At 49.6% G+C, this 25641-nt stretch overlaps 1 protein-coding gene across 2 annotated transcripts in view; it reads left to right on the plus strand.

The window, feature by feature from the left end:
* The window catches only part of Cdh4 (cadherin 4), a 478258-nt gene that overhangs the window by 335726 nt on the left and 116891 nt on the right, over positions 1-25641 (plus strand). For both annotated transcript variants that reach the window (NM_001419540.1, XM_039106754.2), the window contains exon 3: positions 17402-17634. In NM_001419540.1, the coding sequence (NP_001406469.1) occupies positions 17402-17634 (233 nt within the window). The remainder of the gene's footprint in view (positions 1-17401; positions 17635-25641) is intronic.

Below are 25641 nucleotides of genomic sequence, written 5' to 3' on the forward strand. Positions count from 1 at the left end.
AAAAGGGTCAAAATTCCAACAGGAGTGGCAGAGGAGCCCCCAAGGCCCACCCTTGGCAAAGCAGATGTTGGCAGTTGATGTCTGCTGAGGGAGGGATGGTCACTCGCCTTTGGGAATATGCTGAAAACACATTGTATAAACGTATGACATTTTCAAAGAATTAAGTTACAAATAGTTTTAAGTTTCTTTACTGTGTATCCTTCAATGAGTTAGCTGCTGTCTCTTGAGCCCAGTATCCTAGAGAAGCTGTGACTGACAGGCACAGCAGGTCCCAATCCCATAATTGACATGATGGGTCCTACGATGTGAGTCCTAGCTGAAGAACTCCACGAAGTACATGGAATGGGGGCCTCCATCTGCATGGCTTCAAGGTCACCTTCCTGGGCATGGCCCTCTTGGTAGCTTCCAGTCCGTGTCCCATGGCCCACTCCAGCATGACTTCCCAGGGTTAAGGGAATGAATGTCTAGCAAAGGAGACCTCCAGTGCACTTTAGGGTACCACTGCCCATCAGAGCCCAGAACATCACACAGTCACTGTCCAGGGAATGCTTGTCATCTTGCCTTTGGGGTCTGGACACCCAGCTGTTTACTCCAATCTTACGTGGGGCAATGCCCGAGCAGAAGCATCCAACCCTGAACTATGCTCCTCTCCTTGGATGATTGGTCCTACCATATCCAGGGATCTGTAGCACCAGCCATTGCTTAGCAGCACCTCACGGGGCAGAGACACAGCTGGGGTCCTCACTCTGTGCAAGAGAGAGCCAGTTAAACCATCTCAGCTGCACCACAGCCGCTCCTGGTGTAGAGCCAGCAGGGCCAGCAGGGCCAGCAGGGCCAGCACTCTGGCCTGGCGCCCTGTGTGCATCTGCCCATGGAATGGTGCTTCCCATACAGGACCTTCTGCCCAGGGAATGGTGCTCCCCATACAGGACCTTCTGCCCATGGAATGGTGTTCCCCATACTGGGCCATCTGCCCAGGGAATGGTGCTCCCCACAATGAGCCCTCCTACTTGAACTAACAATGAAGGTAACACCATGCTCCCAGGCCAATCTGGCCTGAACAATCCCTCAGAAGACACTCCCTTCTCATACAACCAGAGACTGTAACCATGGTCTTTTCTCACCAGTCCCCAGTTCCCATGATTTGGAGGCTTTTTATGTAAGAATAAATGCCTAGGTCGTAAGTTTGGGCTTGCTCCCTGACTAGCTCGTAGCTGATAGAAGCAGTTTATTCTCTTCTGTGTCTGCCATGTGGTTGGTTACCTCTCCTCTGTGTCATACATCAGTCTCCTCCAAGCCCAGGCTGCTGAACTCTTCCCACTTCTCTTTCCCAGAATTCCTCTCTCTCCCTCCCTTCCTTTCTCTCTCTCTCTCTCTCTCTCTCTCTCTCTCTCTCTCTCTCTCTCTCTCTCTCTCTCTCTCTCCAGATGTCCCACCTTCTGCCTCAGCTCATCATCTCATTGGCCATCAGCTCCAATTGACAGGTGCCACTTCCACACCGTCCGTGCGCACCCATTCTCTCTATACTAGACTGTCAATGACAGTTGATGGTGAACCACGTGACTGGGAGGTTTGATGGTTTCTACCCAGAGCTTTGGGTTGTCTGGGGTTTTATCTTGACAAATCTTGTTCATGCACACAGAGAAAGATACAAGCCACGCCTCAGTACCTGGCTATGGAAGGAAGCATCTGTGCTACGAAGCCTCTTACCAAGTCTTCCAAGGTGCCTGTCAGTCAGAGGTCGAGGCAGTGTTTTTTAAGTTTTGCTCTCAAAAACACAGGCTGTTTTATCCTGAGAGAAGCAGAGAACGGACAGAAATATCAGCAAGACCACAAGCAGCTGTGTGGAGTAACCGGGGTGGTTTGTTAACTGTGTCGATGTCATTTGCTTTGTGACTAAAACAACCATAAACATGGACATGTGCGCCCTCTCCCTCTCCCTCTCCCTCCTTCCCCCCTACTTACTCCCCCCCTCCACATGCCCTTTCACTCTTTCTCTTTCCCCTCGCTTGCGCCCCCCCTTGGTGATTTGACTGACCTTGGTCCTTGGGGCCAGTGAACTCACCCAAGAGCAGCTCCCCAATCAACCTGCCTTTTATATATTCTTTTTTTCAAAACAAAAATGGACATGTAAATACTCTGGTAGAATAAGGAGCTCTCCGGTGTGTGCCCAGCAGTGCCATAGACAGGCTCACAAGGAAATGTAACCAGCCTAGACACCCAGCTAGCCAGTCATAGATGGTGAAAATGTGGCTCGCACGTAAAAAGGAAATATCCTTCAAGCGTAAAGAAAAATGAAGTTCTCAGGAATAGATGAGCTTGTAAAATATATTAAGCTAAGTGACCCAAATTCAGAGAGGAAAAAACAGATATGTTCTCCCTCATGTATGGACCCCAGGCTATAATGTATACACACACAGTGTGTGTGTGTGTGTGTGTGTGTGTGTGTGGACAGTGGAAAGTGTGGACAGTGTAACATGCATAAAAGAGGCTGAGAGAAGGCAGCATTGGTCAGTGAGGAAGCAGGTGAAGACCCATGGGTGGAGAGAGTAGACAGGAAGCAAATTTTCTTTTTCGACTTTCTCCGTCGTAATTTCTGTTTCTTTCTTTCTTTCTTTCTTTCTTTCTTTCTTTCTTTCTTTCTTTTTTCCAATGGCTGTAAGTGAATCCAACTTTCTGAATATTGAAGTATCGGGAACCATGAAACAAACCATGCATAAATTATGCAGTTTGACACCGAAAGTGTGAAACCCTGGGCAAAGCCCTGCGGGTTCAGAGAGACAGTTTGGGAGCTCGAGGTGTTTGAGAGACTTTCTTGAACTGTGTGTGCACTGCTTTTATTTGTGAGCTAATTAGGAAAAAAGTGTTATTGTAAGGTTTATCTTTATTATTTTTAATTATGCGTGTGTAGATATATGCATTTGAGTGCAAGTACCCCTGAAGCCTGCAAGCATCCGATCCCCCTGGAGCTGGAGTTACAGGCAGTTTAGAGCCGCCTGGTGTGGGTTCTGGGAACGGAGCTCGGGCCCTCTGGAAGAGCAGTACATGCTCTTAACTAAAGAGCCATCTCTCCAGTTCCATAAAATGTTGTTTTAATAATAATAATAATAATAATAATAATAATAATAATAATAATAATAATAATAATAACTGTTTTTTCCTTTCCTCCCAAACCAAAGAGATCATTTCTCCTTCATGTTTAAGTCATTCCTCTAAATGATGACCATCCCAATTCCCCAAACCCCTAGAGCTGTGAATTCTAAATGCAGGCAGCTGTGTTGTGCTGCCCTCCTCACTCAGCCTCTCCCAGAAGACTGGGAAAGCCAGTGAGCTGGGGGGATGCCTGGGAGTGCCTGACAAGGGTGTGTCTCTCTAGCTTGCTTCCTGAAGAAGAGATGATTTCTGGGGGTTTCTGTTCTGCAGGGGCTACTGAGATGGAGATTCGGAAGCAGGCAGGAAGCACCCCACTTTCCTAAAATTCAGGATGAACACGGGTGCTGCTCTGGGCTCCCTCTCAGGGTTCAGAGGCTCCATGAAGCCCCTGAATGAGGAGCAGCCCCGGGGTCTTCTATATCTCTCCTATTTCTCAGCAGCTGAAGAAGAGGGATGAAAGGCTGACCCTGGAAGGGGATGATACCCCACCTGCCCCACCAGCATCATTCAGGGTCTGCAGAAAGGAGCTGATGTGTGTGTTTGGAGGACATTTAGCATCCTGGGGTGCTCTGGTGCCAGCACCTTGGACACTAACAGGCTCAGCTCCCAGGAACAGGCAGAGCCAAAATGCTGAGCTGAGCTACCCTCCTGCAATCACGCTTTGTGTACATTGCAGCTTGCTTCCCTCTCCCGAGCGATTGCAAGATCGCAGGAAGCTCACCTTCTCTCTTGACCCATTCAAATCTCCAGGCTTCCAAGTTATAGGTACTGTGCTGAGTGTTCCCCTGAGTTCAGTGGCCACAGACACCTTGGAGAGTGAGCCATGTTAGCATTGCCAGTTCTCTCACCACAGTGAGTCAGTCCTGCCACTTGCAGGATCGTGCCTGGTAGCTTTTGGGTGTTGTGCTAGGTCCGACATGATCAGAGAAGTTTAACAAGTTCCTCAAGACCACACAGCTTGGTCCAGTAGCTCCAAGCACTGGACCCTTACAAAGCAGCATGCTGTAGGGAAAGCATGCAGCAAGCTGTACTCCTTGGCCACACCCTCTAGTGGAACCACACAGCGGGGGCACTCAGAGGTGGAGTCTAGTAAGAGAAAGACTGGCATAGGCTGTTCTTTCCCAACAAGTCTTTCTCAGGAGCCAGGGGGATCTAAGCCAAAGGTCACCTTCCTCTGAGAGAGCATGTTCCTTCTGAGAGAAGCCGGCACTTGGCAGGGGCCTCAGAGCGACTAGGATCAAGTGATTCATCTGGACGGGCAGGGATGATGGACTGTGGGTGGGGCCAGATGGCAGAGAGTCTGCACAGCCCCCATCCAGAAGAAACCACTGGAGGGGGGAAAAAATCTCTCCTGGTCCACTGACCTTTCTGCTAGTTTTAATTTGCACCCAGGAGCGAAGCATCAAGTAAGTCTTGGGCGTTTGGCTGCACGTGCCTTCAGTGCTGTCTGTTGAGATCCTGTGTTGAAATTATCCTAGATAATCACCTTGCAGAAGCTCTTCATTTGCATAACAGGCACAGCGCAATGGCTCCCTGCAGGCAGTGGTTGTCAGCTAGCTAACTGCTGTTTTTCTCTGGGCTGGGAAGGGGTGGTCATTGAGGACACTTGGGGATCCGGTCAAAGGCCACCTGAGACCTGTTTGCACGTTCCTGTCTCTTCCAAGCTGACTTCATTAGCCAGCTTTTACCCAGCCCAAAATCCATCCCCCATCATGGAGTTTAAAGGAGTCAGCCTCCCCAGCAGTACTCCTGCAAACCGTCCTTTGCTGGTGTGGCGATTCCATGACCTTCCTTAGAGAAATGGGGTGTACTAGCAAACTTGGGCAGAAGTAACCTTCGGACTGGACCCTCCTGGCTGGTGAGAATAGAAAAAGGATAGTAGGGGAGTGTGCGGTCCACCCAGTCGTCCTCTTATCCAAGGATGGGATATGGAAACTGCAGCCTCCATCACAGGGCTCGGCGACCTTACAGAGAGATGGAAGGCACTGGAGTTTCCTGACTGAGAGGGAGCGTTTGACCATGGAGGTGTGCAGTAATAGTTTCTGTGGACACAGGACTCCATACATCTGTGAAAAAGACAACCATGGTACTCCCCAGTACTACCCATGGCCTGCCTCTAGATAGCATGGGTAACCCTGGCCTGACAAGCTACCATGTTCCCAGCACAGCCAGTGGGGATGGCTTCCCCTTCCTGCATCCTGCAAGTCAGGTGTGACCATCAAGCTTGCTTCTCCCACTGAGTTGGAAGAAAAGCAAAGGGCACTGCTCCACACCCTCTGCCCCACAGCAGTCGGGACGATGTCTGCAGAGCCTGTGGCTTGATCTCCGTGCTCTTTGGAAGCAAGATGGGGTTGGAGGTGGGCGATCCCAAATCTTGACTCCTGCTTCTTCGGGGGTGACCCATGTGGAGGCCATGGATGATGGAGAAGGTCATTAGTAGGGGGTTGTGCTCTTTTGTCTGTGGAGGTCAGCTTCATTTTCGTAACAGATTTCTTACCACATCTCTAGGACACTATATACCCACGTGTCAAATGCCTGGTCCTATAGGAGTGTTATGGTCCCATGCTGGAAGGAGGTTCAGAAGTGACCCTGTTTCTTCTTCCCCTGGCCACTCTGTCTGGGGTGGGCTTAACTGCTAGGGTCATAACCTGCCCTTCCTTGGATTCCTACCAAGCACAGCTCCATCAAGAGCATCCCCTAGGTTCCAGGACCAGACACTCCTGGGATTCTCCTAAGGCCAGTGCTATGGAGTCCCTAGCAAACCCACCATCAGGCAGCCCAGGCTCCCTAGGCATCCTTGCCTCCTGAGAGTGTCTGCTCTTGATTCGGGGTAGACAAAGCGACCTAAACACCATTTATGCTAAAAGTTTCATCCCTTGGTTTTCAGGCACCCACAGGTCTGCTTATTTCAGGGGGTCTCCATGTACTTTGAAATTCTGCGTTGTGGGTGCGCCAGAGTAAAGAGGTCTCCCATGGAAAACCTGGCAGAGGCTGCCAGGCAGACCAAGAGAGTTAGAGATGGGGAAAAAAAAACATGTTTGCATTTCCTGGGCTGCTTCTTATTATTGACTCTAGGAAAATGGCTGGCAGCCAGCGTGGGCGTTTTGACAGTAGCGTCCAGATGGTAAAGTTCAGGCTTATATTTGGCTTCAGCCCTGATGCTGACAAAGAGCCAGACTAACAGCTGCTGGCTGCTTCAGCCCTGGGGGACTCAGACCACGCCCCCAACCCCTGGCATCTCACTACTGAGCTTCCGTATAGGCCTAGAAGCTCCGGCTTCTCTTCTAGTAATGGCAGGCGGTCGGCGCGAGGGCTCCAGGCCTTCCCAGCGCTGCAAGCCTCCGTTCTTTCCAAACCACCTTAGCACCTCTGTAAGAGTTTAAGCAGGACCCTGCCTCCTGCAGCCTTAAGGCTGGAGACAGAACAGGACGAAAATGCAGAGCAGGAGCAAGAGTAGGCAGAGCAGGGCCTGGACCCCATCACCTGCCCGCCCTCCGCAAACAGAAAGGCAGTGGGGGAGGGGCTCGGGACCTTGGGCCCTAATCACAAATGATTTCATTAGCCCCATCCTGATGTGCAAGACACTAATGAGAGTGAGGTTGGCAGCTCTAAGAATAGCTCACTCCTCTTGTTCCTAGTTTTAAAGACACAGCCCCAGTGGGGCCGCTGGGCCCTGGTTGTCGACTCCTGCATGGTTCTCATCACCTCCAGTGTGTGATCAGAGCTTGCAGAGGAGACAAGTCAGCCTGAGTGGATGGGAGACTGTGGTCCACACCCCACAGCACCACACACACTGAGGCTGCTGGCGCTGACGTTGTACTGGGTGAGACTGTATCAGGTGTAGGCTGGACAGGGTGGGTTTTATGAACCAAAGAGGTGTGCCAACGTGCTGTGCCTGCGGTATTCCTCATGAGAGGTGACTTATGGCTCCTGAAGGAGCCCCCTGCCTAGCAGATGCATCCTGGGGCAAGGGACATGTTTCACAATTGTGGTACACCCATCTATGAAACAGGGCAGGGCTGGAAAGATGGCTGAGTTGGTGAAGTACTTCTGAGGACTTGAGTTCAATCCCAGAAACCACATCTAAAAAATAAATAAATAAAGCTGGGCGTGGTGACCTGCTTGTAATCCTGCTGCTGGGGATGTAGAGACAGCCTAGGCTGGATGCTGAGTTCTAATCCAATGAGAAACTTTACCCCTCAAAAGGAGGTGCTGAATGGAGTCTGAGGAATAATACACAAGGTATTGTTGGGTGTTGGTATCCAATCTCCAGGTGCCCACATGCACACTCAAGAGCACGTATGTACAAACACACACGAGCATCTACATGTGCATGAACACACGTGTATGCAGGTGCACCATTGCAGGGGCAATGGCTCATGTGAAGGTCATGAATCAGAGAGGTGTGCACATGCCGTGCCTGGGGTGCTCCCTCTTGAGAGGCAGACATCTTCTGGCTTCTGCCCCGGAGTCCCCTACCCAGCTCAAGGGGTGGTGATAACCCCCATGACTGCAGTGGGACTTGGTGAGGCTCCTGTGTACTGTGATCCGCTTCGGTCTGGCTCATAATTCCAAATGATTGTGCTAGGGCTACTGATGTCATCATCATGGTCACCTCTGTCAACCATCACAATCGCCCCATCAGTTACCAACATCCATCAGTGGCAGCACCCCCATCCGTCAGTCATCAGCAACAGCTGTCTGTCATCATTACCATCATCCCTGTCTGTCAGTCATCACATCATCATCACCATCATCACCATCGCCACCACCACCATCACCATCACCACCATGCCCACACTCCCATTATCCATCACAAGGACTAAGAAGGGACATACTAGGTCACATTTGCCCAGAACGGTAGGCATTCCCACCATGCGGCCCACCTGAGGTCCAGAGTCACTGGACCATGAAGTAGAAACCACTCTCTCTAGGGTGTGAGCATCACCTGCTCCAGGAACTCCCTGAACCCCTTGCAGCACCCTTTCCCCAAGCACCACTGTCAGGACAGCCCAGAGGGTGTGCATCTGGAAGATGCCAGCCACTCCAGAGCTTAGCAGAGCTGCCCACAAACCCAACTGTGACCATGCAAGACTCCACTCCATGCTACCATGCCCTGTTTTGGTGGGCAGAAGGCAAGAGCATGAATGAAGTCTTCTTCCTGGAGAACTATAGAATAAAACATCAAGACAGGGAGCAAGAGCAGACTGACAGAACTACAGTTAGACAGTGTGTGTCGTTTGTAACACAGGAAGACAACGTGGATTTGAATCTCCTGAGGAGAAGCCAAGGCTCTAAAGTCAGCAGGGGCTTTGAGGAGAAGAGGGACAGCAAGGTACCCTGGGAGAGCACTGGCCTTGGTGTTTGCTGATTTACCCAATACCCTGATGAGGGGATGCCTATTCCAATATAAGTTTGTGAGGGTTCACAAGGATGGTAGCCTCTGAGTGCCCAGCAGAACATGGAGTAGACTGTGAGTCAATACTGATGGATGGATGGATGGATGGATGGATGGATGGATGGATGGATGGATGGATGTTGTATGGGTGGATGGGTGAATGGATGGATGGATGATGGGTGGGTAGATGAATGGATAGATGGATGATGGATGAGAGAATCTCCAGGAAATATTAGTTGTATCAGTTAGCCCACGCAATGTTATATTCAAGAAGGAAAGAAAAAACATTCTCTGAATAACCCTAAAATCCCTCCCATTTTCCTCCAAAGAGTCCAGAGGACTCCACAGTCTTGATTGAGAGTAGTCATGACACAGGCAGGCTGTCTCTCCAGAGTCCTCAGGAATTCCATCTCCCAAGCTGGCATTCATGAGAATGTCACCTCCGTCACTGCCCAGAGCCGTCCTACCTGCTGAGGCTCAGGCAACTTCCTGGCCAGTACCAGAAGGCATCCATGTGTAGCCCAGCGGTGTTCACCAGCATGGGAAACACGCGTGCTGATCCTCTGGATGCTGGGAGCGGCAGTTAGAGGATGGTCTGATGCTCCCTGAGCCTGAAAGCCCTTGGTATGCACACGTGTCTGTGGCTAGATTAGATAATTCATTGGGGGAGATTTCTTCAATTAAAGCCTACTGCGTTCCACCATAATGGGGCATTGGTGGGATTTTTTAATGAGGTGCTCATGGCTCAGCTTCTCTCAGCACTTGGAAAAGCCACTTTGGAATGAGCATCCTCTAACAATGGCGATCTCCTAAACCCACTTCTGTATTGCCCAGTATAGCAGCACAGTAATTCGCTTAACCAAAGGTCCAGTATTAATGAAAGAAGCCAGAGTCTCTCCCCTACCCAGGGAAGACATCTGTCTCCTGCATGGGGGACTAAAGGTGGTTCTAGACAGAGCTGTGGATAGCTCAGATCCTGACCTTGACTAAGCCACTTTCCCACTCCAGATTTCTGCTTTTACCCATGTTGTGACTATAAAATAAAGGCTCGGAGAGCCCAGTGATATCGTACTGGGAGACTGGCACCCCTAGAGTGTAAACTGCCCATTCCACATTGGGTGGCTTTGCGTGGACACAAAGAGCACCCTGAAATTTCCCATCAGTGAGAGAGGTAACGTCATCGTGGTGTGAGGTTACTGTAACACTGACTGAATCTGCTCCACATAAGTCCCCAACAAGCAGCTCAGCCAGCAGGCAGGAAGGAGGCCTCCAGTCTGTGCTCTCCGAGGAAGCAGGGCTCCTCACCCTCCTAGAGTCCTGTGGTCGGATGAGCAGACAATGTCTACCTTTAGTACACTTGACTTCTCACTGTAGATAGTGTGTGGAATGACAAGGAGACCTATACCTCCCTGCCCTGCCCTGCCCTGCCCTGCCCTGCAACTCGTTTACTCAAGTGTTCTACCGTGTTCACTGCAGTTTACAGCCCAGGCTGACACACTGGTATTAAGCAATTGCCTGGGGCCACATTCTTAGAATTCTTAGGGTTGCTCAGAATTCCCTTCTCCTGTCCAATTGTCTATCCTCTCTCCTCCTCATCCTTGACAAATCTGAATTCCTACTGTTCCACATGGCAGGCGCTTTCTCTGAGATGCTAGAAGAGTTGGGCCTGCCCAGTGCACTGTCTGCTTAGCCTCCATCCCTGTTCTGCATGCAAACTCCATCCCATACCCACAGTCAAAGGGAGGGAGACTGGAGGCTGCGCCTGGATCCCCTGCCCTTTCTCAAGCACCTGACTAGGCTGCCAACCCTGAGACCATGGATGGTGGGTCGGTAGCATCTCTCAGCTCTCTGCTCAAACCTGCCCTATTAGAGGAGCTGGGAACCACACAGCCTCCTCTGCCCTCCATGGCTGGCCCTACACAGAGCCTCAGCTGGTAATTCTAGTCTCCAGAGGGATAGTGAGCTTCCTGGCGAGGAGATTCTTTTATGCTCACCCTGGTCCTGAGGCCTGTGTGAGCATTCAATAACATTTGTTGTACAAAATTGATACCCAGGCCACAGGTTCAAGCCTGGACTTGGACTCTCAAGTTGGCTTTCCGAATTGACCTGGTGATGCCAGAAATGTGTTCTGAAAGTTTCCACCCTCACTACTTTTAGGATTGTGAGCCAACAATGTGGGGGAAATACAGAGGAGATGTTGTCCCAGATGAAACAGGACGGGGGCTCAGCAGTTAAGAGCAATTAATGCTAGGTTCAGTTCCCAGCGCCCAGGGGTAGTTCACAACCTCCCGAAACTCCAGCTCCAGGAAATCCAGCATCACCTCCTGGTGCCTGTCAGTACCTTTCCTCATGTGCACATGTCCACGCAGAGACACATACACAGAATTAAAAGTAAATAAACCTTCAGAGCAATCTATGAGGACTGGACAAAGCAAACTAGCTCAGCCTCATCGGCGAAGGAAGTGTTCTGCAGAGCAGGGCAGAGGGACCTTTGCAGAGCTGTGCTCTGCCGGGATTTCTGATGGGCTGAGACCAGCGTACTGACAGTTCAGACATGAACAACGCAGGCACAGGAGGCAGCAACATTCCGATACTGCTCACCCAGCCCATGTACCCCTCTGATAGGCCGGCCTCTGGTCAGGAATGAGGCGCGCCCTCCCCCTATTCTCACAGAGTGAGCTTGTCCCAGCAGCACTGAAAATATAAGCAGCAGGGGACTATGCTGAGGGACTCACAAATCTAAAATCAGAGCTGTCTATTCCCCTCCCTCACCAGCGCAGGGCCGGCTTGGCTCAAAGCATCCCTTGGTGAGGTAGCAGACCCAGCTACACTTTCTAGAAATAGTTTTACTGTTTCGCCGGCATATGGCCACCTCAGGAATCTGCTGAGTGCAAATAAATCCAGTCTCCAGCTCTGGTCCAGGCCAGCAGGGGTCCGCCAGGCTCCAGATGCGCACGACTGGCAAACTGCAGGCGGGGATGGTGGGCGTGGCTTCTTAGTGGGCGTGGCTTTCTTGCCACCTAGCAAACAAGGGATTCTTTAGACCCTTTGGGAAAGAACTGAGAAGAGCAGTCCTCTTGGCCCAGACCTTTGCAGTGGTGTTGCCACACATTGTCAGGAGTAGGAGCGGCTGATGGCTCTGGAGAGGTCTGCGACATGCCTGTGTATGGTCAAAGTGTACACAGAAGAAAGTATCTCGGAGAACTTTATAGAAAGTCATCCTTCATGCAAATGAGCGACCACCTTTAACAGATCTGCCGGTGCTCACTTGCAAACGTTCATCTTGAGGAGAATCTGTTCACTGTTGACTTTCCCTCAGAAAGGAAGAGGTGGGGAGGTCATGGGACCCTCACCAGAGATTACAGCAGATGCTCCCACACACAGTTACACATGGCCTGAGGGCTCAGGCAGTGCTTGAGTATATGAGGTGGAGGAGGTGGAATCCCCACCTATGCTGGGTAAAACACTTCCAGTGCATCTCCTCTGGGGATACCCACAATCCCACAGGAAAAGAAATCAGCCATGTTCTAGAAGTAAGCCCTAATGCTACGGCTTGTAGCTGGGACCTCACAAGGAGCTAGATTAGATTCATCTTCCCAGGGAAGAAATTCCCAAAACAGATACTTGTGGCCGTTCTTGGGGGCTGTGACACCCATCCACTTCCAGGCTAAAGTGGTGGGAATAAGAAGCAATTTTGGCTCAAACAAGAACCCCAGCTCTACCCCACCAGACCCCCTGTAACAAAACCCAACAGAGTGCCAAGTCACAGGTCTCAAATCCCCTGCTGCTCTCTGCTCTGAGGTCTCAACCCTGCCACCCCCACCCCACCACCTGACACCATCCCCCCACTACCCTCCTCCCCCACCCACCCCACCCCACACCACTTCTCTGCTCTGAAGAGGCTCTGTGGCCAATAATACTACAGGACATCATCATGACCGGTGCCCTCAGACACAGCAGCACAGAAGGAGGCAGCCTTCTCTGGGCATGGACTCTCACCTGGACACCAGGGACGGAGGCTGGGGCATGCTGTTGGGCAGAGAATCTGCTAGAGGGTGCCTGGCTCTGAGGCTCAACATTTCCCCACAGTCCCTCATCCACTAACGATGGATGTTCTGGCCACACATCACAGCAGGTACAAGATAAAGACGCAGGTGGGAAAGAACAGAGCCCAAGGGAGTGTTGGAGGCCAGGAATGCATGACCCTGCCAGGCCAACTGCTCAAGTCACATTCAGGAAGAGCTTTAATTGTTTCCAGGGGTTTCTTTATCAGCAGTAGCACCATTTCACACAACCACACCCACAAGGCCATCCCTACCTAGCACACTCAACTAAGAATCTTCCTCTGTAGGCTCATTCCATCCCTACCCCAGGGCTCTCTCACCTCGGGACATTTCCTCAGACACTGAGGAGGGACAGATACAGCCTCTGCACTGGCACCTCTAATCTCCCTTGTCCTGGCCACTGGGGTTTTGATTACATCATAGCTTGTTCATGTGTTGTCCTCAGCACACCAAGGTCTACTTGGGAAAGCTCTGAACCTGCCTGTCCACACCTAGAGCCCTGAGTGGATATTAGGGAGTCCCTAGGCAATTGTAGGAGGTAGGGGTGAAGGAGAGGGAAGACAGAATGAGAACGTTTGGTTCTGTGAGCCGAACAGCAGGCTTGAAGTTATCCGTTCCTCGGCAAGGATCCAGCTATAAGCTCACCTCTGGCTCAGTTGATCTTTCTCAACTCACCTAACAAGGGAGATAATAAAATGACGTGTTCGCAGACACAGCACAATTCTGCTGTGTTCTGTCGTGGGGAGATGCCATCTGCTGCTCCCGTGAATGTCAGGCCACCTCTGCTGAGGAGGAGCCCCTACAAATGTGTGCTAGCTACCTCAGCTCTATCCACAGAGCTAGCAATTAAAAGTAACGAGGGTGAAGAGTTAAAGCCAGCTTCCTGGTGAGAGCTGAGCTTCTTGCTGAAGCACAAGGTGACTATGATTCGGGGTGCGAGGGACTCGGGATTCGTGGGACGGCGGGATGCGTGGAATGCAGGGTGCGTGGGACTTGGGGTGCATGGGACTCGGGGTGCGTGGGACGCAGGGTGCGTGGGACTCAGGGTGCGTGAGATGAATCTGCAGACAAAGCTACAAGCGTGGCTGCACCCGTGCCACTGGGCCGGCAGGAAGGGGGTGGGGCTAAGCAAATGGTGGAGTAACACTTTAAACAGAGGTATCTGAAGAGGCAAAAGGAAAGGTTCTGAGCTGCTGAGGACTGTTTTGACGGCTGTGTGTACATGTTCGAGGAGTACTAGACTGCCATATTTCAGAACTGGCCACCGAGGGAGGGACACATCTACACAATGGGGCTTTCAGAGGAGTTCTGACAGGCGAGATTTGACCCCTAATATAACGTAAGAGATGCACGCAACGTCAGAAGCAGTCCAAGGCTGTGAGCTTGCTGTACACTTTACCGTTTGAAACATATACAGGTAGATGTTCTAAGCACACTGAAGGCAGGCACAGTGCTCAACACTGCACACCTGTAATATGAACACTCAAGAGTCTGAAGCAAGAATATCTCTGAGTCTGAAGCCAAACTTGGGCTAAGGAGCGAGACCTATCTCAAAAAATTAAAATAATAAAATAACTCCCTAATATGGAAATAGATGGGGGGCTGGCTTGGCCCTGGGGCAAGCTTTGGGGTTTTGTAAGTAAAGTCTGGGGCTTTACTGATAAATGACTCCTGCTGACAGATCGTTTGCCTCAGTGGAATTCACTCCTGCCTTCTAGCCTTGGTCACTCGGGTGTAACCGACCTGTGACAGTGACCACTGTGCTGTGTTTCTCAGGGTCACACACAGCACACAGGGCTCCTGTGCCCAGTGGAATCTCCTACAGATGCCCTGCTGCAGCCCAGAGGGGCATGAGCTTTCCTCAGTGCCTCCCTGACTCCAGAGAGCTCCCTGCCACCGCCCATGGGGTGTGTAAGGCATCAGACCCCAACTGTCAAGTTTCCCTGGGTTTACTAGGAATTGGCTCTCAGAGCACAGGGCTCGTTTGGGTATTTTGTGCTAACTCAGCACAAACCCACCACTCTCACTTTTGTCTTCATTGGTGACAGTTGGGGACCAGCAATGGTGGGTCCACTCATTCTGATGCCAACTGATTTTAATTTGTTTGTGACTGGGGCAAACGGTTTGCTCATTTCTTTACACCTTGGAAAACAGAAACAGTTTGTTCTTCGATGGATGAGTAGACAGTACCAGGGAGCCACAACCCAACCCTGGTCCCCCAGCAAGACGTATAGGGACCTTCCTTCTGGAGAGAAGAAAACTCAGCTGTGGGATGCAGACAAGTTAAGGAGAAGGTCACTCAGTAAAAAAAAAAAAAAAAAGCAAACTTGCTCTGGAGGGACATGGGGAGCTGCCCCAAGGAGGGAAATAGCCCAGTAGGGTCTGCATTTTATTGATTGATTGATTGATTGATTGATTGATTGGGGGCAACACATGCTATAGTGTACATATAGCATGTTAGAAGACAACTTGTGGGAGTCTGTTCTGTTCTTCCAACATATGGCTCCAATAAATCTCAAATCATCTGGCTTTGTGGCAGGTGTCCTTTACCCATGAGCCACTTCTCCATCTACAACAGATGTAAGAAGTTTCATCTAGGGCTGGGGAGATGGCTCAGGGGTTAAGAGCATTGACCGCTCGCTCTTCCAGAGGTCCTGGGTTCAATTCCCAGCAACCACATGGTGGCTCACAACCATCTGTAATGGAATCTGACGCCCTCTTCTGGTGTGTTTGAACACAGTGACAGTGTACTCATATAAATAAAATAAATAAATCTTTTTAAAAAAAGAAGAAGAAGTTTCATCTATTCTTAGTGAGTTGGGCAGCGTGCTCATAGAGTAAGGTAGACTAGATTCCCCCGTCTAGAGAATTGCTGAAACTCACTTTGTAAACCAAGCTGGCCTCAAACTCAGAGATCTGCCTGCCTCTGCCTCCTCAGTGCTGGGATTTAAGGCAGCCACTATGCCTAACTTGAAAGTGTTTTTAAATATAATGAGACCAGGAATTTCTACTCTGTCAGGGGCCAGAGTCAAACCCACAATACAAGTAACGTCATAATGACATCAAGTTATTTGAGGGCACAGACCATTTGATGGTGCGAACGGTGGGAGAAAGTCAAGTTGTTTTAGCCTCTGATACACTGTAAACTGCCTAGTTCCAGCTTCAAGGAAGCTCAGCCACAAAGAGTTACCCTGACCCTCAGAAGACACAGCCAGATTCTCTATACTGACCACTCTTCCCCCTGAAAGAGCAGAAATGCCTGACCTTGTTATATTTAAGAGCATTTTTCAAGCTAGGCATGGTGGCACACACCTTTAATCCCAAGCAGAGTCTGGCAGATCTCTGAGTTCAAGGCTAACCTGGTCTATAAAGAGAGTAACAGGATAGCAAGGGCTACACAGAGAGACCCTGTCTCAAAAAAAAAAAAAGGAAAAAAAAACAAGGTAGATAGATAGACAGACATAGATAGATACATAAATAGATACATACATAGATACACAGATAGATAGACAGACAGAAATAGATACATAGATACACAGATAGATAGACAGATAGATATATAGATGATAGATACATAGATAAATAGATACATAGATAGATAAATAGATAGACATAGATAGATACATAGATAAATAGATACATAGATACACAAATAGATAGATACCACTTTCATATTAAAACACAAGCAGGAGGAACCAGCAACTAGGGAGACATCTCTAGTGAATGATTCGAGAGACAAGGGAGGCCACATGTTATTTATTACTTCTAGGCAGGCAACAATAAAAGGTGAGCATGCAGGAAAACACTTTATCAAATGTAACCGCAAGTCGCTTTTTTTTAGTTTCCAGAATAAATAGTAATTAAATCATGTAAGCTGTGACAGAGAAATTGCTTATAAAACCAATCCTCCCACCATAATTGCTTAGATACCCACATTTTTATAAATACGGGGTAACTTTATCCATTGCTTTTATCAGCACAATGTGACACCAGCTGTTGGTGCTTCGTAATTTACTGCAGCGTTGGGTGACAGTCACAAAAGCCTGTATCTAAAAAAAATGCGCTAACGTGGCCCGGATGAATGTGCAGACTTGGAGAATGTCTCGTTCTGTAGTGGAGTTAGAAATGGCTGCGGCACTAGCCACCAGGAGGGGCTGACAGTTTGGTTGCCTGACTAATATTTTGGGAGCAAAATAATGCAGATACTGTACCAGCAGCATCAACAGGCTATGTTAAACTCCATGACTAAGCAAGGAAGTTTTGTGGCTAGGCTAGACCGGCCATCATGCCTCTGTCCCGGCAGAAACACAGCTGGCTGCCAAGTGCCAGCCATGCCAATCTGACTTTCAGAATGTTCCTCATGTCAGGAAAGAGTCCTGACACACCATCTTTCTCTGGTTGCTCCATTGCTCTTGGTCTTCTAGGGCACAAAAACCAAGCCAAAGGACGAGGCCATCTGTGCCGACAGGCAGAGACTGGCGTGAGGCAAGCAGTGGGAATGTGGGGGTCAGTGTGTGGAGATACCTGCTCCCTCTGAACCCCATGGGCTCTGCACAGGTACAGAAACTACAGCAGGAGGGAAGGAGGACTGCCTGGGTTTGGAGGGCGGACACTCACCCATCCTTTCTTCTGTCCTTTTCCTTAGCCTCTGGCTACTTCTCCTGAAGACAGAGCTAGATCCCATAAGGTCCTCACTGTCGGGGCATTTGGGAAGCCAGACACTGTGTTTGTTGTGGCAGCCTTCTGTCTGCTGGTCACCCTGACATCTTCTCTCCTCCCCTTGCAGTTAAGTTCAGCAGCTGCGTGGACACCAAAGGGACGCAGTATGAGACCAACAGCTTGGACTTCAAAGTCAGGGCTGATGGGACAGTCTTCGCCACTCGGGAGTTGAAGATCCCCTCAGAGCAGGTGGCCTTTACCGTAACTGCACGGGAACGCCAGAGCGCTGAGCAATGGGACGCCATGGTACGGCTGCTGGTAGCCCAGACATCATCGTCATCGGCACACTCTGAACACAAGGTAAGAGGACACAGTACAAGCAGGAAGGTCTGGGTCCAGAGTCAAGGTGTCCCTGCTCTGGGAAGTCCCAAGCAGAGTCTTTCCCTGACTCATGGACCATGAGGGTTGACAGCTCTTTCAACCGCCAGCCAACATATCCCTCCGAGGTAGACTCACCCTCATGGGTAGATACCTGAACAGGTTAGTCCACCAAACCACCGCTGTCATAACGTTCATCTCATTTTGGATGAGGCTCACTTCTATCTTGAGCTGTAAACCACAAATTCTGTGTGTAGCCTGGGCTCCCGGGCACTGTGCACAGGGATAGCCACCTGTTTTCAAGGACAGGAGAGTTGGCAAGCAAGGCAGATGAACCCTGAGGTTGAGGAGACCCCTATTCCCAGGGGCAGGAAGGTGAGAGGAGTGGGGAGTTGAGAGGGGTGGGGAGGGTAAAGGGGTGGGGAAGTGAAAGGGAAGGTGAGGGGGCAGGAAGGTGGGAAGGGCAGGGAGATGGGAGAGGCAGGGAGGTGGGAGGGGCAGGGAGAAAGGTAGGAGACAGAACCACAGGAGAGGGGACAGCAAGGAGTGGACAAATGAAGAGTGGAGGGAAGACAGAGACAGGGAGTCCTGTGATGTCTGCGGTCAGCATCTTCTCTTTCCCCCAGCTGTGTGGCTAAGACATGAACAGGGAAGGGCAGTCCTGGTCCTGCACTGCCCAGGCATCTGACCAGACTCCATGACATCCACCTCTTCTCTATTCCGTTTCCATTTGTGCTGAGAACCCTAGGGAGCAGCATTAGCCTCAGGCATCAGAACTGCATGCCTATAAGAGGGAGACACCAGAATGACTGCAGAGGGAAGCTTGATAGGCCCCTCAACTCCGTCTAGCTCCAGAACCATGCTGCAGTGTAAGGCAGGCCCAGGCAGCTGCATGGGGGCTCCCTGGGAGATGCCCAGAGGACCTGAAGTTATGGACAAAGTTAAACGTACTTTTATGTGGGTTTGCCCAGTACCTTCCACAACTGAGTGTGACTTTGAAAGCCTCTTAGTGGGAGAAAATCTCCAAAAGTCCAAAAACCTTTCTGACCAAGAACCCTTTGTGAAATGGCTTGTAGGACAGGTGTGGCAAGGAACCCACTTTGGGGGAGCAGGAACTGGGTTTGGTCTTGTTTCTTGAATCCAAGAAGGAACAAACCTTGGAAGGGCACACATTACTATTACTACTACTACTACTACTACTACTACTACTACTACTACTATTACTACTACTAACCGTCACACACACTATCATAACACTCACTAACCATCACACCACACATACACTAACATAACACAAACCACCACAAACACACACTAACCATCACACACACATTTACGCACACTAACCATCACACATACTATCACATACACACTAACCATCATACACACTAACAGTACACACACTAACCATCACAGACACACCCTGCCCATGCATGCTGAAGACGCTAAGACAGGCAGGTGTACCTGCTCACTCTTCCCTGTTTGTTTTTCATGCATGAGCCCCTGAGCCAGGTGAAGGATGGTTGAAGAGAAGGGCAGGTGAGCTGAGGGACAGGTGAGCTGAGGGACAGGTGAGGTGAGGGACAGGTGAGCTGAGGGACAGGTGAGGTGAGGGACAGGTGAGCTGAGGGACAGGTGAGGTGAGGGACGGGTGAGCTGAGGGACAGTTGAGCTGAGGGACAGGTGAGCTGAGGGACAGGTGAGCTGAGGGACAGGGACAGGTGAGGGACAGGTGAGCTGAGGGACAGGTGAGGTGAGGGACAGGGACAGGTGAGGGACAGGTGAGGTGAGGGACAGGGTGAGGTGAGGGACAGGTGAGCTGAGGGACAGGTGAGGTGAGGGACAGGTGAACTGAGGGACAGGTGAGGGTGAGGTGAGAGATGGGTGAGGTGAGGGACAGGGACAGGTGAGGGACAGGTGAGGTGAGGGACAGGTGAGGTGAGGGACAGGTGAGGTGAGGAACAGGTGAGGTGAGGGACAGGTGAGCTGAAGGACAGGTGAGCTGAGGGACAGGTGAGCTGAAGGACAGGTGAGGTGAGGAACAGGTGAGCTGAGGGACAGGTGAGGTGAGGGACAGGGTGAGGTGAGAGATGGGTGAGGTGAGGGACAGGTGAGGTGAGGGACAGGTGAGGTGAGGGACAGGTGAGCTGAGGGACAGGTGAGGTGAGGGACAGATGAGCTGAGGGACAGGGTGAGGTGAGGGACAGATGAGCTGAGGGACAGGGTGAGGTGAGAGATGGGTGAGGTGAGGGACAGGGACAGGTGAGGGACAGGTGAGGTGAGGGACAGATGAGCTGAGGGACAGGTGAGGTGAGGGACAGGTGAGCTGAGGGACAGATGAGCTGAGGGACAGGTGAGGTGAGGGACGGGTGAGGTGAGGGACAGGCGAGGTGAGGGACAGGGTGAGGTGAGGATGGGTGAGGTGAGGGACAGGGACAGATGAGGGACAGGTGAGGTGAGGGACAGGGACAGGTGAGGGACGGGTGAGGTGAGGGACAGGTGAGGTGAGGGACAGATGAGCTGAGGGACAGGTGAGGTGAGGGACAGGTGAGCTGAGGGACAGATGAGCTGAGGGACAGGTGAGGTGAGGGACGGGTGAGGTGAGGGACAGGCGAGGTGAGGGACGGGTGAGGTGAGGGACAGGGACAGGTGAGGGACAGGGTGAGGTGAGGATGGGTGAGGTGAGGGACAGGGACAGATGAGGGACAGGTGAGGTGAGGGACAGGGACAGGTGAGGGACGGGTGAGGTGAGGGACAGGTGAGGTGAGGGACAGATGAGCTGAGGGACAGGGTGAGGTGAGGGACAGGGACAGGTGAGGGACAGGTGAGGTGAGGGACAGGTGAGCTGAGGGACAGGTGAGGTGAGGGACAGGGTGAGGTGAGGGACAGGTGAGGTGAGAGATGGGTGAGGTGAGGGACAGGGACAGGTGAGGGACAGGTGAGGTGAGGGACAGGTGAGGTGAGGATGGGTGAGGTGAGGGACAGGGTGAGGTGAGGGACAGGAACAGGTGAGGGACAGGTGAGGGACAGGTGAGGTGAGGGACAGGTGAGGTGAGGATGGGTGAGGTGAGGGACAGGGTGAGGTGAGGGACAGGAACAGGTGAGGGACAGGTGAGGTGAGGATGGGTGAGGTGAGGATGGGTGAGGTGAGGGACAGGTGAGGGACAGGAACAGGTGAGGGACAGGTGAGGTGAGAATGGGTGAGGTGAGGATGGGTGAGGTGAGGGACAGGTTGAGGTGAGAGACAGGTGAGGTGAGGGACAGGGACAGGTGAGGGAAAGGTGAGGTGAGAATAGGTGAGGTGAGAGTTGAGTTGAGGGACAGGCGAAGTGAGGAACTGGTGAGATGAGGGACAGGTAAGGTGAGGGATGGGTGAGGTGAGGAACGGTTGAGGAATTGGTGAGGTGAGGGACAGGTGAGGAGAAGGGCAGGTCCTTGGGGATAGACCTTGGCTTGGCGGTGGCGGTCTGCAGGCTTGGTGGTGGTGGCAGCTGTGGCTGGGAGCACAGAGAGGCCTTCTACGGGAGATTAGACAGGGACTCTGTAGGTGAAGGCCTTCTCTGTGGCTCCCCACGGCAGATCCTGATGAAAAGAAGCCATCTATGGCTTTAAGACATTTATTATCACGATGGAAAATGGATGGGTAGAACCCATACCCCCTTATCAGGTTGGGCCTGCAATTAAATACCTTTTGCAGGGAGGAGTGTCTGGGAAGGAAGCTTCATTGGCTAAGCCTCCAGGCCTTTAGGTACCTCATTATAATGGAGATCTGTCTGGAGCCTATGTGACCCGTGGTCACATCCTCTACCTGTGGAGGGGCTTGGGACATTGCCCTTGCAGGACTGATGGCCACAAATCTATGGAGGGCTCCAGCTAGTGATGTGATCTGGTTTCCCGGAGTCAGGAGAAATACCTACTGTCCCTTAGGGTCACCGGTGTTTCTAGCCTTTGCTCAACCAGGAACCAGGGTGTCTTTCACAGTCTCACAAATGTGTGCTTCTGTGCATTAGTGTGTGTGTGCATGTATGAGTGTGTGTTGTATGTGTGTATGTGTGAGTGTGTGTGAGTGTGTGTGTGAGTGTGTGTGAGTGTGTGTGTGAGTGTGTGTGAGTGTGTGTATGTGTGTGTGTGAGTGAGTGCATGAGTGTGTATGTGTTGGAATGTTCCACTTTCTGTGGATGATGCTCAGAACATTTCAGATTTTGAATTTTCTAGTAAGAGATGTTCAACTTCTATTATAATTTGATAAGATAAAAAAAATTCTTGTTCTAGGGACTGGAGAGATGACTCCATGGTTAAAAGCACTTGATGCTCTTGCAGAAAACCCTGGTTCCGTTTCCGGTACCCACAGGGTGGCTCACAGCTCCCTACAACTCTAGTTCCAGGGGATCCAAGCCCCTCTTCTGGCCCTGGCAGGTGCTGCACACATGTAGTGCACATTTGTATCTTCAGGAAAAAGACTGGTACACCTATAATAAAAGTTAATAATAAAACCTTCCTTTAAAAATACTTAGTCTTTGAGATATCTCTGAGAGTCATGAGAACAGCGTGTGTATATCTGTGTGTTCAAAGATAATAAATTCAAGAAAGGAGAAAAGAGAACAGATGGGCTAATATATTTCTTTTGGAATAAGATGGTATGCTTACAAATACATTGGTAATTAGAAAAATGAAGACATGTTAACATACAAATAAAAGAAAACATGTTGACAGATTGAATAAGTAAAACCCTTCTAGGTACAGCTTGCTAAATACCCATCTGAAAGTCTTAAGAATGGAGACAGGTTGGGAGTAAAATCCTAGAGGGAAAACACTGTGTAAATAACAACCAGAAGAAAGCTGGAGGGAGCTCTGTTGACATCAGACAAACAAACCAAGACAAAGCATTGTGTAAAGGGGACACTTCACAGAGACAAGGCGACATTGGAAGCCTGAACTGGTCTGCACGTACTTCATGTGCACGTGACTTCGAGCTGTTCACCACAAAGTTAGTAGAAGTAAAGAGAAAAACACCAAGTGGGTGTGCATCAGTTATAAACATAAACAAGTGTCCATCTGTGGGTGACAGACAGACAGACAAGTTCTTGGGGAGACAGAGGGCAGCCATACAACTAGGAGGCTCAACCTTGTGAAGAGAAGTCTGTAACCCAGAACCCACCACTGTTAAGGGCCCCTGACTTCTAACCACAGAAAGACCAGTCCCAATTTTTAACCCAAAATGTCTGGCCATAGTTACAATATTTAAAGTCCGAACAGGCCCGGGTTGTGAGTTGGGTTTTGGGGGCTTTTTTGTTTGTTTGTTTTTTGTTTTTTAATGTCGGAGTAATTAAGGTAAAAAAAAAATCAATAGCAAAGAATTTAACTGGAAAATCCCCACAGATTTGGAAGTCACATGAAAGCTTTGTTAGTATCCCCTGGAGGAGCAGAACTGACATAAATAGGGGATGCGTTGGCCGGATAATAAACCTAGTGGGGTTCTCCAGGTGAAATGTCTGGGCTTAACAGGCAATGGGATTTAAAAAAGGAACACTGCCTTCTTAGCACCCATCCCTAGAAATTATCAAAACGGTGGAAGATGAGGCTCAAGTAAAACAAAAAAATTAGCAGAGAGATGGGATCTGGGAGGGGTGGAGAAAAGACAGGAATCAGAAAGTCACACAATCAGTGACAAAAAAACATCTTAAACGATGACATCGATGGCTGGGTGGTGGTGGCACACACCTTTAATCCCAGCAGGTGGATCTCTGAGTTCGAGACGCTAGCCTGGTCTGCAGAGCGAGTGCCAGTGCAACCAGGGCTACAAAGAGAAACTTTGTCTCAAAACAACAACAAAGATGTGAGTTGATCATCCTGGGTAAAAGACAGAAGCAGCAGATAACCGATTCTAGGATGAAAAGATGGCGCTGACTGACCATATGGATACTAGGAAATTCTGTGAGGGGAGTGTGTGTGTGTGTGTGTGTGTGTGTGTGTGTGTGTGTGTGTGTGTGTGTGTGTGTGTGTGTGTTTACGCGCTGTAAACCAAAAGCATTGAGAGTCTGCAAGCATAAAGTTTACCAGAACTGACATGAGAAAAACTCTGATCTATGTTATACTTGATCTTGGCCAAAAGGTAAAGAAATAGTCAAATTTGTTTATTATTTTAAAAAAAAGTTAAAATCTGTATCAAGGGAACATTTCAACTATGCTAGTGAGATCTTCCTTAGCTATAAGGAGGAAATAATATTAATTCCACATAAACCTGCCCAAAGAATTCAGTGGAAAGGTTACTCCTGTAAACACCAGAGCATGTCTATCTCAAACCAGGAAAACCATTGCCGGGTGAACACGACTCACGTCTGCACCACAACATGAATCTTTCCCAAAACTCAGCAGAAACTGACTTTCCCAACAAAAGCCTTTTCCAAAACCACCCAAATCGTGTTCCAAGCCAAAGACCCAAACATTTGGAACATGTGATAGAAAGAGTCATCGTGGAATATCACTGCCTATGAATTTATATAAGCAAGAGTCTAACAAACTATACACAGATTGATTAATCATGCCTGAGCTGTATTATAGATTGATTAATCATGCCTGAGTTGTTTTTATCCTAAGAACATAAGATCAATCTATGCATTCATAGAACAAAGCACTAAAAGAATGCATAATCCCCTACATATCAATTACTAAACGTTAGCTTCTATTCCAGATATTAGGAATAGTCAGGTTATTGGGAAAGGAAGTGGCCTTGCAGTGACTCAGAAAGGGGATCTACAAACTCAACAGCGATGCCACCTCATACACCAAACGTCCAGGCCAATGCCATTAGACAAGAAAAAGAAATCAAGATAAATAAAACTAGTGTATTGAAATGTAAAATCTAAAGGGGTGACAGGTAAGTTACTGGGAGTGGCAGATGAGACTAGCTGGGTGTGGAGGAACTGAGCTCCGTGTGCCAACAGTGAACTTCAGCAAGTGAATCTAGATGGATCTGGATGAATCTGGATGAATCTGGATACACTCAATAGCTCACATTATTTATTGAAGCAAATTTAAAGAGCTCTTTAAATTCCAGGCGGACTTTAGGTCATAGGGATATTAATTCTACCTTGTGGTTAGCTGAACCCCTGCCTCTGCTCAGTATATGACAGTTGTACCCCAACGGTCTCCAGTCTCTGCCAAAGATTCCTTGTGAGACATAATTACTAGCACTCCAGAACCATTAGACTCAGTTAAAGTAGCTTTGAGAGCAAGATTCAGAGAGAAAACATGGGCAGAATATAAGCCCAGAAAAAAATGTTTACATTATTGTTTACATGTGTACATACGTAGGGGCACACATGCTACATACAGCACACATGGTGAGGTCAAAGGAGGCCGTCCATTCTCTCCTTCTACCGTGTAGATGTCAGGGACTGAACTCAGGCTGTCAGGCTTGGAAGCTAAGCCTTGACACACTCAGTTCCCATCCTTGATTCCTCAAGAAACAGTGGACAGCCTCCAGCAACAAAATGAGTTCACTAGCTACAAAGGGTCTAGAGAAGAAATGGCCACCCGTAAAACATAGTCCATAGAGCATTAAAGTCCTAAGACTGCCTTCATGGAAAGGGACACTGAAGCAAATTCCTCAAGGACTGTTGCCCGGCGACCCCCATACACATACATACCTGCATGCATGCATGCATGCATACACACATATGTATGCACATGTGTACACATGTGTGTATGCATTCGCACATGTATGAACATATATACATGCACATGAATACATATGTGTGCATGTACGCACGTACACACATACATATGTCTGATTGTACGTACATAATATGTATTATACATATGCCAAGAATCAAAACCAGAGCCTTCTCGCATTGAACTATATCCTAGGCCCTTATATTTTAAATGGTTACATAGGTCTCTATACAATATATTCAAGTTTACCCCCTGACCTCAAGTTTTGAAAACTACTCTATGTCCTGGAGTAAAAATTGTGCTGTCCCTACTTAA

This window comes from Rattus norvegicus, chromosome 3 (assembly GCF_036323735.1).
Source record: "Rattus norvegicus strain BN/NHsdMcwi chromosome 3, GRCr8, whole genome shotgun sequence".
In the NCBI taxonomy this organism is placed as follows: Eukaryota; Metazoa; Chordata; class Mammalia; order Rodentia; family Muridae; genus Rattus; species Rattus norvegicus.